Genomic DNA, 14177 nt, shown 5'->3' with positions numbered 1-14177 from the left:
TGAAGTACTGATCAAAAGATTTGATCAGTACTTCAAATTCATCATATGTGTTATATTTCAATTATTATTAAAATCCAGGAAGAAATAAGCAAAATTGCATTATGAAATCATTGATAGTTTACTAATTGTTTAATTTATGAAATTACAGAGCCTGAAATACTTGTTGCATTTTATGCTGTTGGTTATAAAGTATTGCAAAATGTGGTGTGAATATTATATTTGGAAGTATGTGCAGTGAAACGAAAACACAATTACTTTTATATATTATTAGTTAATCAGTTAGTAATTAATTGGTAAGATAATCATTTACTTTAAAAAGAAAAAATTCAGTTAATTTAAGAAATAAAACTCCAGTGCACCTGAAATGTAACTCATAGCATAACATCAACTAAGTTGTTTCATTATTAATCTCCATTTAGTGTTTTTCAGACAACACATAAGATAAAAGTAAAAAATACAAAATACTCATTATCATAAAGAAAGGAAACTGTCTTAAAAAGGAACTGATGAGCATAAACTTTCTAAGTATGTGTCTAGTACTATCTTTTAAAATATAAAATGTTAAAAACCCTCTAACAGTATTAATCAGTCAGTTTAGTTAGATAAATAAGCAGAAACTTTTAGGTAATGTTAGTAGTTTCTTCTTGTGCTGTTTTCTTTTGCGGCGGCTTTTGCTGATTAGACTTTTGCTTTCCAAGAAAAAGGAATCCTCTATATAATTTTAGAGTAGTTAATTAAATTCAAGTATTTTCCATGATGTTAATATTTTTAATTTTAATAATATCGTTAATAGATAATGATATTTCACATTAGGCATAATTTTTTTTAAAAGATTATTTTATTCATGCTGCTTATATTAATGTAGTTACCTATTCTGCTCATTGAAGGGCCTATAACCTCATCAGTGTGAATTAAACATATTTTTTTAAAATGTATTTAATGAAGCAAACAGCAGAAAAAAATTTTAAGTACATTTTCTTTAAATGTAATTAAAATTTTTCTAATGTGAAATGCCATTACTGTTGGGTCTTCATATTCACAGATTCGTGTTTTCGCATTGGCAGTCATAAAATTTATCATACTAAAAATGTGGCTGCTGCTCACTGCATTCACCCTAAGCGATGGTGAGGCGTGCCCATCTTAGTCTCGCAGTGTCTGCACAGGTAGTACAGTGGTATCGTCACTGGGTGGAAAAGGCCCAGGTTAAAATCCTGTTGATGACGCGAGGAATTTTTATGGGCTTTGTTCACTCTGTGGCTGAGTTAGTCGGTCTTAGGCATAAATAGCAAGGTTTTCCTCCAGAAACTGGCTTTTTCTTCCAGCAAAACAGGCAAATCGACCAGAGAATGCATGCGATTTACAGACACAGTACACATGGGTATATGTAAGAAATTACCAGGTGACTCTAATTAATAGTTTTGGTTTCAATCTCACAGTGAGCATCATCCGAGTAGAACAGCTTGTGACCTTTGTGTGTTGTGTATATCTGCGTTAGGCTAGTTGTGCTTCAAATATTACCTATGCTTATGTGAATACCCATGGGCTCTAAACAAAGTGCATCTAATGACAGACAAAAACCTAAAAGGGCCAAGAAAGTGATGATTTTGAATGAAAAAGTGCAGATTCTAGATAAATGTTGCGAAAGGCTCACATATGTAGGCCGCATTTTTGGTGTCAACGAAAGTACCATATGACACATAAGAAACCAAGAAACTGAGATCAGAGTGGCAGTGCAAACTGGTGGAAATCGTACTGCTAAATACACAACTTATGTATGTGATAAAGTGATGTTAAAAATGGAGAATGCACTGTTCATTTGGATTGAACACCAGCACAAGAAAAACTTGCCTGTGAACATTGGTATGATTTCTGATAAGGCCCTTGTTCTTTACAACAGATTTAAGCAGCAAATCCCCTGTACCAGCAGCATTGTGGAAACCACTTTCATTGCCAGCAAAGGCTGGTTCCAAAAATTCAAGAGGTGTTATTCACTCCTTAATGTAAAGATTATGGGCGAGTCTGCTTCAGCTGATCACGCGGCTGCTAAGACCTGCCCTGTGCAACTCAAGAAGCCATCGAGGAAAAGGGATATAAACTTGAACAGGTTTTCAATGCCGATGAGATGGCATTATTCTGGAAGAAGATGCCGTAGCGCACCTATATAGCCGTTAAAGAGAAGGCCCCAGGATTCAAGGCGGCACAAGATCGGGTTATGTTGTAGTTTGCTGCAGCAATACAGCAGGCCATATGACAAAGCTTGGCCTAATTCTCGGCAGAATCCAAGAGCTCTTAGAGGATTTAACAAGAATGTACTGCCTGTGTACCGGATGTGCAATGTAACAGCCTAGACAATGAAGAACCTCTTCCTGAATTTGTTCCACCACTACTTCATCCTGAAGTCAAGGAATATCTGGAAGAAAAGGGACTTCCATTTAAAGTCCTCCTCGTGCTAGACAGGCCCCGGGTGCCAAGCGATTGTGACTGAGCGATTTATCTGTGCCTTATAGTGCGATTTCCAAAAAGTGATATATAGTTCTTTTGCGATCCTCTCGTTAAGTAATCTATTTATTTTATAACTGCTCTTAGCAAGAAAGGCAAGCCACCTTTCTTTTTTCATAGTCTTATTACTAACCCCCTACTACTTCTTGCTTGGTCACACCAGGCACTGCTCCTGCCTCCCTGTGGCGGGGCCGGAAACCTTGGCAGAAAAGCTCATCTGCCAAGGGCGAAAAGGAGCAAAGATGGAGCAAAATGATTATCCATCTTTAGAGCCAACAAGCTCTCGGCCACATACTGAAATTGATTATGACATTTCACAACCCAAGAGGTTGAAAACAAATTCAACAACAACAAAAGAGTTTCCTTCCTTTTTAATTTTACATTCACTTTCAGAACAACCTCTCAGCAAATTATCTCCTTTCCTCATCCAGAAACACCTGGAGAGTATTGCAGGATCTCCGAAGACTGTAAAGAGGCTACAATCTGGAGACCTTCTTTTAGAAACAATAAAAAGTAGACATTCAGAGAAACTCTTACAACTTTCAAATTTTGCTGGGATACCAATTAAAGTATCTCCCCATGCTACCTTAAATACATCCAAAGGTGTGATTTCTAGTTGGGATTGGTTGAATGTGACAGAGGATGAATTAACCCAAGAACTTCAGGATCAAAATGTTATTGCATCAAGAAGAATCATGATTAAAAAAGACAATAACCTTATGCCTACCAGGAATATCATTCTTACATTTAATTCCCCAAACCTACCATCAACAGTAAAAGCTGGCTATCTACTTTGCTATGTTTGCCCATATATACCTAATCCCTTGAGATGCTACAAGTGCCAAAAGTATGGTCACTCTCAGACAACATGTAGAGGAAACCCAGTTTGTCCAAACTATGGATCTTCCGATCATACTCAGTCTGAATGTTTGGCGACAGAAAAGACATGTCCCAACTGTAAATCCTGCATATTCTAAAACTTGTGAGAGATGGAAAACTGAGAAACAAATTGTTAAATATAAGGTTGAGAACAAGGTAAGCTTTCAAGAAGCAAGGAAAATAATTGCTCCTACCATGTCCAAACGTACCTATGCAAATGTTGCACAAAAACAACAAACAGTGTCCACTCAAACTGAAGTTACCATCCCCTCAAACATATCAATCTCTGACTGGGCTCGAGCTGTCCTCTCTCAGCAACAGTCCAGTAACCCCAAGCATTCAGACCAGGCAAGTAACACTCCTCTTACAATACCAGCGACATCTCCTACTCTACAGGAAGATCCAATATTAGAAATTCATGCCGAAGAAGAAGAAATGGACACTGGTTGGCCAGTTTTCCTAAAAAAAGACAAACAAAAATTGGAACGTCATAAGCCAATCACCTTCAAAAAGCAGTCAGATACATCTCAAACAATTAAACACAAATAATGGCCTTCATTGTACAATGGAACTGCAAAGGCTTTCGTTGCAACACAGATGATATCTATAATCTAATTAACCAGTATTCTCCAGTTGCTTTTCTGTCTCCAAGAAACTTACTTAACCTCGCAAATTTCTCTATTGATAAAGAACTACTGCCTTTATCGAAGAGATCGCAATACAGCAAATACTGCCCACGGTGGTGTAGCAATCCTGATAAATTCAAAGATCCCAACTAAGCATATCCCACTTCGAACTGAAATAGAAGCTGTTGCGGTTTGTATAACTCTCCATATTGCAATAACACTAGTCTCAATCTATTTACAGCCAAACCAGCCGACCGGGCTAGCCGAGTGGGTAAAGTACCTGCCCGGCAACCCAAAGGTCGCGGGTTCGATTCCCGCCTCGGGCTTGGGTCAAAGTACTGCAAAAACCTTGGGAGGTGCAATATGGCCACAGAAGCCGATGCGCCAACAACTACCAAATCAAAACAGCCAAACCATACTTATTGTTTAAAAGAACTTGAAGACCTCCTTATACAGATACCTCCACCTCTCTGTATATTAGGGGACTTTAATGGGCACAATCCCCTATGGGGTGCTTCTAAATTGGATACACGTGGTCGACTCATTGAAAGACTTTTAGATGCACTAAACCTCGCCATACTGAATACTGGCATGCACACTCACATTCAGCTCCCAACTGGACATACTTCAGCAATAGATCTTTCCATTTGTTCCCCAGTACTGGTCCTGACCATAGAGTGGTACGTTATAAACGATCCTATGGGCAGTGATCACTTCCCAATCATATGCAAGGTATTGATAGCACAGACTCCTTTAACTAAACCCTGCAGGAAATGGAAATTTACAAGAGCAAACTGGGCAAAATTTCAGTCATCAATCTCTTTCGATGAGAAAAAAAATCCATCTCCACCGTATTGATGATGTGACAGATTACATCACGTCGCATCTCTTAAATGTGGCTGAAGATACAATACCATTATCAAATCCACTGGGTTGAAAGCACTATAATTATTGGTTGGAATGAGGAATGCACCAAAGCAAAAAAAGCAAAAAATAAAGCGTGGAATTTGTTTCGGCAATATCCAATCACAGCCAATCTGATAAATTATAAGAAAGTAAGGGCAAAAGCACGCTTCATACAGAGGCAAGCCAAAAAAGAATTCCTGACCCGTTTTGCATCAACAATTAACAGAAATACTGACAGCAAATTAATCTGGAAAAAAATTAGACAGCTTTCTGGTAAGTTTCCAACCATACCCTCTCCAGTCCTCTCCTGGAATGGGTGAGATTTAACTAGTCCCTCGGATATAGCTAACGCTTTGGGCAATACTTTTGCTGAGATCTCAGCAACATCAGCTTATACTACATCTTTCCAACGAATTAAAAACAGTCGAGAACAGTATTCTATTAACTTCCAAACTGCCCTCATTCTACCATATAACAAACCTCTACAATATTCTGAATTATTGCATGCCATTAAAACAGCTCGTAATGGTGCCGCCGGACCAGATGGGATCTATTATGTCATGCTGCAACATCTTGATGACAAAGCTTTGCACCTCCTCCTGGTCTTTTACAACTGTATTTTTTTAGAAAAAATTTATCCAGCTTCTTGGCACCACTCTATTGTTTTGGTGTTCCTGAAGCCTGGAAAAGATCCAACTAATCCCCATAACTATAGACCTATATCTCTGTCAAGCTGCCTCAGCAAAATCCTTGAAAAAATTGTTCACAATAGACTCGTCTGAATCATAGAGTCACAACATCTAATGAGCAATAGTCAGCATGGCTTTCGACAAAACAGATCATGCTTAGATCTCATGATCAAGGCTGAATTTTCCATTCGCAATGCGTTCGTTAAACACGAGCATCTGGTAATGGTTACTATAGATATACAGAAAGCCTTTGACACCACCTGGCGACATGGCATACTTAGTAATCTTTATTCTCTTGGTCTACAGACCGAGAGAATAAAGATCACTTCCCATATTTGTACAGAACTTCCTGTACACTAGATCATTTCAAGTAAAATACCAAAATGACCTCTCTACAACTTTCATTCAGGAAGAAAGTGTTCCTCAGGGATCTGTGCTGAGTGCCACTCTTTTTGCTCTTAGAATCGATTCCATCACTAAACAGATTCCAACTACAGTTGAGTCATACCTTTACGCGGATGACCTTTCCATTTCCTGTCATTCCCAAAGCATGAGATCAATTGAAAGGCAGCTTCAGATATCACTGAATAAAATACAACAATGGGCCAACCTTAACGGCTATCGACTCTCACAACAGAAAACAGTTGCTATCCATTTTTGTCGACAACGCAAACTCCATCTGGATCCTGAACTTCAAATTTCCAACGTCTCCATCCCAGTCAGTGGTAACATCAGATTTCTAGGATTAATCCTTGACAACAAATTAAATTTCTTAGACCATATTAAAAATGTACGTACTTCCTGTTTAAAAAGTTAATTATACTCAGAACTTTATCCGCCCTAACATGGGGTGCAGATCGCACCTCCTTACTTCGGCTATACAGGGCATTAATCCGATCCCATCTCGATTATGGTGCTCCTGTCTATGATTCTGCCAGAGCAAGTGTTTTGCGCTGGCTTGATCCAGTTCAACACAATGATTTGAGGATTGCACTTGGAGCTTTCAGAACATCACCAGCACATAGCCTCCACATTGACGCTCATGAGCCCCGTTAACTCTACGTAGGAAAACACTGCTACTGAAGTATGTTGTCAAAATACGAAGTTGTGCCTCGCATCCAATTCAGTCATACTTATTTAATCCACCATTAGAAAACCTCTACAGAAGTAAGCCTAGTATAGTAAAACCAACTGGTCTTCGCCTTCTTGAACTGATGCAAGTTTGGAAAATTTCCATTCATTCTGTACAAGAAGTAGTAACATGCACTCAGCCACCATGGACTCTTACTCCTCTACCCACCTGTGACACTTAGCTTTGCCAGTGGGGAAAAAATGTTCTTCAAGCATCAAATGTGAAACAACATGCAATTCACACTCACAAATATTTTGACTTTTATCCAATTTATACAGATGGCTCTAAATCTAACTCAAATGCTGGAGCAGCAGCAGTATTCTTAAATACCACTATTTCAGCAGCCCTTCCACCTGAATTCAGTATATTCTCAGCAGAATTATATGCAATTAAACTAGCCTTAGAAAATCTCTGTTCTGACCGCTCATTAAAATTTGTTATTTACACTGATTCCCTCAGCTCAATTATGGCATTATCTAACTCCACAGATAAAGTTCACCCTTTCTAAATGAAATTAGAAGATTATTACTACAGATTGAAGAGCGCCACCAAAATGATCACCTTCTGCTGGATTCCAGCACATTCTGTAATTTCTGGTAATGAACTGGCCGATAAAGCTGCAAAAAATCCATCTACCTTAGATTTAACCAATATCCCTGTTCCAGCATAAGACTACCCACAAATCATTCGTGATGCATGCCTAACAGAATGGACAGCACTCTGGCACTCTCAAACAAATAACAAACTTTTTCAATTTAAACAGCATCCTAGAATTTGGCGTTCCAGTGTCCGTTCATCAAGACGAGAAGAGGTACTCCTTTCAAGATCAAGAATAGGCCATACACATTTGACTCACTTTCATTTACTCACAGGAGATGATCCACCACAGTGTCCACATTGTTTTCTAAATTTGACTGTGAAACACATTCTCATTGAATGCCCACACTATAATCAAGACAGAAATACAACCCTGCTATCTTTGGTTAACCTTCGGAAACCAATAACTCTAGAAAATGTCATTGGTGACAATGCAAATATCCCTGAATTTTTTAACTTTCTGAAGAAAATTGGAGTTTTTAGTCATTTCTGATTTTTGCCTCTTCTGACATAACAAGAAATTCTCATATATTATTACAATAAAGGAATAGGTGCATTATAGCCAAAGCAGCTTATGCGCCAGAAAACCCCCACAAAAACAACAACATCGTGCTAGATAATGCCCCTCAGGACACCCAAGTGATGCACAAGACTATGGAAATGAAGATGTAGAGGTGGCCTTTCTACCCCCTAACATTACCTCCCTTATCCAGCCGCTCAACTGAGGGTAATCAAGGCCTTTAATTCCAACTACATGAAGAGGTGCATGGACCGAATCATTGAGGCCATGGACAGCGATAACAACCTCAACAATATTCAATTCTGGAATGAATTCACCATAGCTGACAATCTCTTCCTAATAAAACATGCACTGCACTGCACTGGAAGACCTCAAGGAGAAGTCTGTAAATGCCTGTTGGAAGAACGTGTGGCCTGAGGTTGTGCATGATTTCAGTCCAGAAAAACTGCAAACCATTCCAGATGAACAGCACAAGAAAACCATCTCAGAAATAAAGGAGTTGGCCAGGAGAATAGGAGGATGCAGGTTTTGAGAACTTAGAGAAGGAGGACATCAACGATTTGATTGACGGACAGGCAACAACAACACTAACGGATGATAAACTCAAGGAGCTTGTTTTTCCAGCTATGAGGACGAGGTTGAGGAAGAATCACGCCAAGAGAAGTTCAACTTAGAAAACCTTGGAAAAATACGACGACAACATAGTTCATGAAATGAAGTTCAAGGAAAGCCTCAATATTTTAACACCATACACAGCCATGTTCAATGAGTTCAAACAAAAGAAGCAGCAGCTTCCCATCACAATGTTCCTGAAATGGACAACTTCTACATCAATGCCTAAAACTTGTCATACCCCCAAACCAGAAGTCTCGACTTCAGCCAACCCTGCTTCTTCTCCAGCCTCTGAGACCCCTACTACCGAGGAGTACTGAATGCTGTGGTTAATACTCTGGTGCACGCCTTGTTCTTAACTATGTAATAAAATTTTGATATAGTATTTTCAAAACATGGATCTAAAATGTTACTCATTTTTGTAAAACACAGTTAAAACCTTTTAAACACATTTAAACATTTTTCGGTTAATTGTAAATGGTTGCGTAAGTGTTTAGGCATACATAGAAAACATCTGGGGCTATTTGGACGAGTGTACAGATTTTTGCGGAATTTTACATTTTCACAGGAATTTTACATTTTCACACATAACCCCCACGAATATGGAGACCAGACTGTACATGTATACTAGTGTACTCTTACTTTATGTTATTTAGTAATATTATTATGCTCTCTGTATTGTGTCAATGTATTGTGAAAAAATCTTTCTGTGATATTTAAAGGTCAAAGTGAGTTAATTCTATTGTACACATGCCTTAAAAGCAATAATTTATTATTTATTTGAAGGCAAGTGTAAATAATAAATAAATTAATAAATATTATTTCCCAATAATAAAAAAAATATATTTTTTTTATTATTGGGAAAAATAAACCATATTTTAATCAGATTTCCTATACAAATTTTATCAAGATCATATTTAGTAATACAGCTGTGATATGCTGCTATCCTTGCAATATGTCATAGAAGTCAACCAGTGAGAGACAGCTAGTCTCTCACTTATCGACACTTCCCACTCAGAGGAAATAGCCATAATCCAGAAAAACATTAACCATTGAAGAGCCCATTACTTATACATGTGGACTGTTCCCTGTATTTTGTATTATTTTTACCTTAAGTTCTTTTCAGTAGTGTAATTTCTAACTAAATTGTGAATATGCAATCCTCTGATAAAAGTCTTAGGATCAGGACTACATTTTATGATTTATATTTAATATAATCTTCATTAAAGTGTTTACATGAATTAATGTTCATTCTAGCCATCATTCACATTGTATTTCTGTATTCATTCAAATGAGCAAAAAAATTTCTTTCATAAAGAGAAAAAAGATTTTTTATAATCATGCTGCACATACTTTATTATTGTATAATTATTTTTATGTAGGAGGTTCAAGTCAAAGTAAATGACATGGAGTTGAATAAAGCTGACAAGAATGAGCTGTTTGACATCTTGAAAGACGTAAGATTTCATTGTATTGTGTATTTCCAACTTATTTTTGTTGTTGTTTTAGTTTTTGTATAAGTTTACAATTTGTATTACAGGTAGTTCCCAACTTTACGAGTTAATTCGTTCCTAGCATGCACTCATAAAGCAGGAATTTATTTCCCATAGATGTAATGTTCAAAACAGGTTATGTTCACAGCAATGAAATTTGACCATAGTAATGTTAAATAAAAGTTAACAAAACAATAGTTTTTGCATAAACAATGATTTATTTATCCAAAGAAATGAAAACATCATAACCTTTAAAATCAAGAAAATTATAATAATAAAGAAATTATTTATATCATACAAATGTTAAAGAATATTTATTCTTTATCATCATTGAATAAATGCACACTCGATGATTCATCATGCATTGCTGGTTCGGCACTCGTTGGTCTGTTGGAAGCACAAGGAGTCATCTTCTTCAGAAATGCTTCAAGAGTCATTTGTTTCCAAGATCTTTTCTTTATAAATCCAGGCGCCTCCGTAGCCAGGTGGGAAGGAGCAGCAGTGCGTAGCACACGCTTCTTGATTAGACCGGGGTTCGAGCCTGTCACCACCAAATACGGAGGATGCGGAAAGGTCAGGGAATGACCACCGCATATTACCGGAGCAATATGGCCTTAGTTGCTAATGCTCCAAACCAAAACAACAACTTTATAAATTTCACAATAGCATGCATAAGCATTTTTTAAATCTGTAGCAAATTTTCTAGTGCACTTGAAATTTGAATCTTATGACTTGAAAATCTCAGTTGCTTTTTCTATGCGTTCAAAAGCTTTGTTAAGCCCTTGAGATTGAAGGAATGAACAGGAGTTTCAGCTGTTAAATCTTCTTCTTCCTCAGCTTCTTCACATTTTACCATTTCAAGGGGGTCTTCATTTGTGAACCCTCCATTGTGTGCTAGAAGCAGACCAGTGACATCAGTTGCAGAAACCTTAAGCTGCAATTGGTTATCAATATTAACAACTGCATCTGTTTCATTTTGTATGATCTCTGCTGATTCTTGAAATCCTTCAAAATTATCAATAAACTGAGGGAAAGTTTATTCCAAACACCCTTCAAATTTATCCCCCTTAATAAGTCAGATAAATTTGAAATAAGACAAGACAGCAAAAATGAAGAGCAACACAACCACTCTTTGTCATGTCAGCATAGTAACTGCTTTGAACAAATGCATTCATAGTAGTACTGTATTGTATAGCTACATGCTTGGTTTGAAATCAGAAAAATGAACTTGAATTGCAATAAATGAATGCTAAAAATGTTCATTTTTTCAGTTTTGTTGATACTTGAAAAAAAAAAAAAAAAAGAACTTGTAAACCTGTGAACTCGTAAAGCTGGAACTGCCTGTATTTATTTCTATGTAGAAGTATTACATTTCCACTAACTATTCTTTTCTGTCTAGTTGCTATAGAAACAATAACAGTTTGTTATTTGTCTATTTTGTAATTGAAGTATTTCTCATGTGATTAGGATTTTTGCTTGGTGGAATAACAGATTGTCTATACACACTTGTGCTTCTTTTGGGCTTTCTCAATTCTATTTTATTGCAACTTTGTCATAACTTTGTGGGCCAAATTAAAAATTGCCATGTTGAATGGCAGTTTTTCATGGCTTAACAATATACTTTTATATTCATGTTTATTTGTACTTTTTCTTTTTAGTTATTTGCACACTACATGAAAGTATCACAGCAATTTAGATGCATGGAATATAATTCTGGTATTTTAAAATATGTTGGATAAAAAGATATAGTTACCAACATAGGCTACTACTAAAATTAAAATGAAATGATTCATTGTTTTTAAGGTAGTTTTATTCGAGTCAAGTGTGTCGAACCTCTGTAGTTCACATTATATGGTAATCATATCATATATCTGGTTCAAAAACTTCTCTTCAGTGCCATTAATTAAACTAACTGTAGGTGGGGATGCCATGGGGATTGTTGGGGGCAGAAATGTTAAGCAAATGGAGCCAGTAGTGAGAGGGCTATTATTCTACCTTGTTCTGTTAATTTTATAGTTATATAATTGGTTTGAATGTGAAAGACCTCGATAAATTTGCACCTTCTTTTGTGAGGCTGGACTATAATAAGGATGTTGTGATTGTTGAAGGTGACTGAATGGGGTTTATTTTCACCATATGAAAGATGGTGATGTTTCAACATTGTCCATTTTTTTCACTGTGACTTGGTATTCTCTGCATGTTCCTCTAACCTGGCTTTCGGTTTCCAGTAAGGCTGGACTCAAATCTCATTAGAGACTGGAAATTCTCAGAGGCCACTAGTCAATCTCAGGCAGAGGGAATAAGGTTTTCCTTGTGAAATATTCCAGGTTTATCAGCCCTTACACTGTGCAGATTAGGCTCTGTGAGCACAATTGTATTGATATAATTATAATAAAATATGAACTGGGGTACTGGGAACAGCAGGTAGTTGAAGCATTAACCTCCTCACCTCAACCAACCAACCAACCAACCACTGCAACAAGAACAATAAAATTGCATTAGCATTAGTAGAGGCATTTGATGCAAGAAAGCAAGCTTATGCAGCATCAGCCAAAAAAAAAATAAAGTAAAAAAAATAAATAAAAAATAACCACTTCCACTTCACCCCTTTGTTTGTTCGAAATACCTGTCCAGCTGAGCCTTAAACTTATTTAGGCTATCAACTTCCACGACAAGGGGTGGAAGTCTGTTCCACCTACCAACCACCCGCTGGCTAAAGCAAATTTCCGCACATCTATCCTACATCTGTCTTTCCTCAATTTGAACTTATGCCCTCTCAGGTGATTATTCTGAGCAAGAGGAAGAATCCCATCAGCATTGAGCATGCTCAAACCATTCAAGGCTTTGTACACCTCTATCAGATCACCTCGCTGCTGCCTAGTCTCCAGACACTATAATTCACAAAACTTAAGCCTTTCTTCGTAAGAGCACCCCTTTGTTCCATTCACTAATCTTGTTGCTCTTCTCTGTACTCGTTCCAGCAGCTCTACATCCTTCTTGAAATGAGGCCTCCAGGCCTGTATACAGTACTCTAGGTGTGGCCTGACCATTGCCTTATACAAGGGAATAATCACCTCCTTATCCCTGTTAGAAAAATTCCTATATATCATTGACAATACACCATGAGCTACTCTTGCAGCCCGTCTGCACTGCTCAGAGAACTTCATATCTGCCTGCACAACCACCCCCAGGTCCCTTTCATTCTCTACCACTGTCAGTGTAGTACCACATAGTTGATACGTTGCTCTGGGGTTGCTGTTTCCCATATGTAGTACTTTACATTTGTCAATGTTAAACTTCATTTGCCACCTCTCAGCCCATCTGCTCAACCTTTCCAGATCCTGTTGCAGCAGCATAGTGTCCTTGACAACCCTGCCAACCTTCGTATCGTCTGCAAACTTGGACATTAAGTTTGATATACCATCATCAATATCATTTATAAATACAGAGAACAATAAAGGACCCAATACTGAACCCTGAGGGACTCCACTAATAACATTAGTCCACGATGAACAGTGTCCATTGATTACCACTCTCTGTCTTCTCCCCCTCAACCACCCCTTTATCCATAGCAGCAATTTGCCTCCAATGCCACACTGCTCCAATTTGTGCAGCAGTCTTCCATGTGCAACAGTATTAAAAGCCTTTCTAAGATCCAAGTATATAATATCAACGTTATTCCCTGCATCCAGTTCTTTTGTGACTGCATCATAGTATCCAATCAAATTGGTCAGGCAAGACTTTCGCTTAACAAAACCATGCTGTGTCAGAGTTATAACTGAAGTCTTGTCTAGATGATCCTGCAGTGCTTCTTTAACCAGTGCCTCCATTCATTTTCCTGGAACAGAAGTTAAACTCACAGGTCTATAATTACTTGTGTCAGCCTTTGTCGTCCTTTGTGAATTGGGGTCACATTTGCACATCTCCAGTCCATGGGTACCTCCCCTGAGTCCAAGGAAACTCTCATAATTATGGCCAAGGATTTGCTTACTTCCTTTGCTGCCTCCTTTAATATAACTAGATAGATCCCATCCACCCCAGGTGTCTTTCTTGTGTTTATCTTCAACAATTTCTCCTCCACTTTACTCTCAGTTATTACAAGATTCTCTAGGTTACTGCTAGAGTTGAATACACATCTGGCATTCCCCTCGCTGAATAACTCCTCATGTGTGAATGTCGATGCAAAATATTCATTTAGTTTGTTAGCTACCTGAGCAGGGTCAT

At 37.7% G+C, this 14177-nt stretch overlaps 1 protein-coding gene across 1 annotated transcript in view; it reads left to right on the top strand.

The window, feature by feature from the left end:
* The window catches only part of LOC150090032 (uncharacterized), a 329054-nt gene that overhangs the window by 36018 nt on the left and 278859 nt on the right, over positions 1-14177 (top strand). Inside the window, exon 4 of the mRNA XM_090368942.1 lies at positions 9843-9917. Within this exon, the coding sequence (XP_090225068.1) occupies positions 9843-9917 (75 nt within the window). The remainder of the gene's footprint in view (positions 1-9842; positions 9918-14177) is intronic.

This window comes from Mastigoproctus giganteus, chromosome 2 (genome assembly GCF_048544385.1).
Source record: "Mastigoproctus giganteus isolate SK-2022 chromosome 2, ASM4854438v1, whole genome shotgun sequence".
Classification (NCBI taxonomy): Eukaryota; Metazoa; Arthropoda; class Arachnida; order Uropygi; family Thelyphonidae; genus Mastigoproctus; species Mastigoproctus giganteus.
This window is presented reverse-complemented; position numbering and strand designations above follow the sequence as displayed.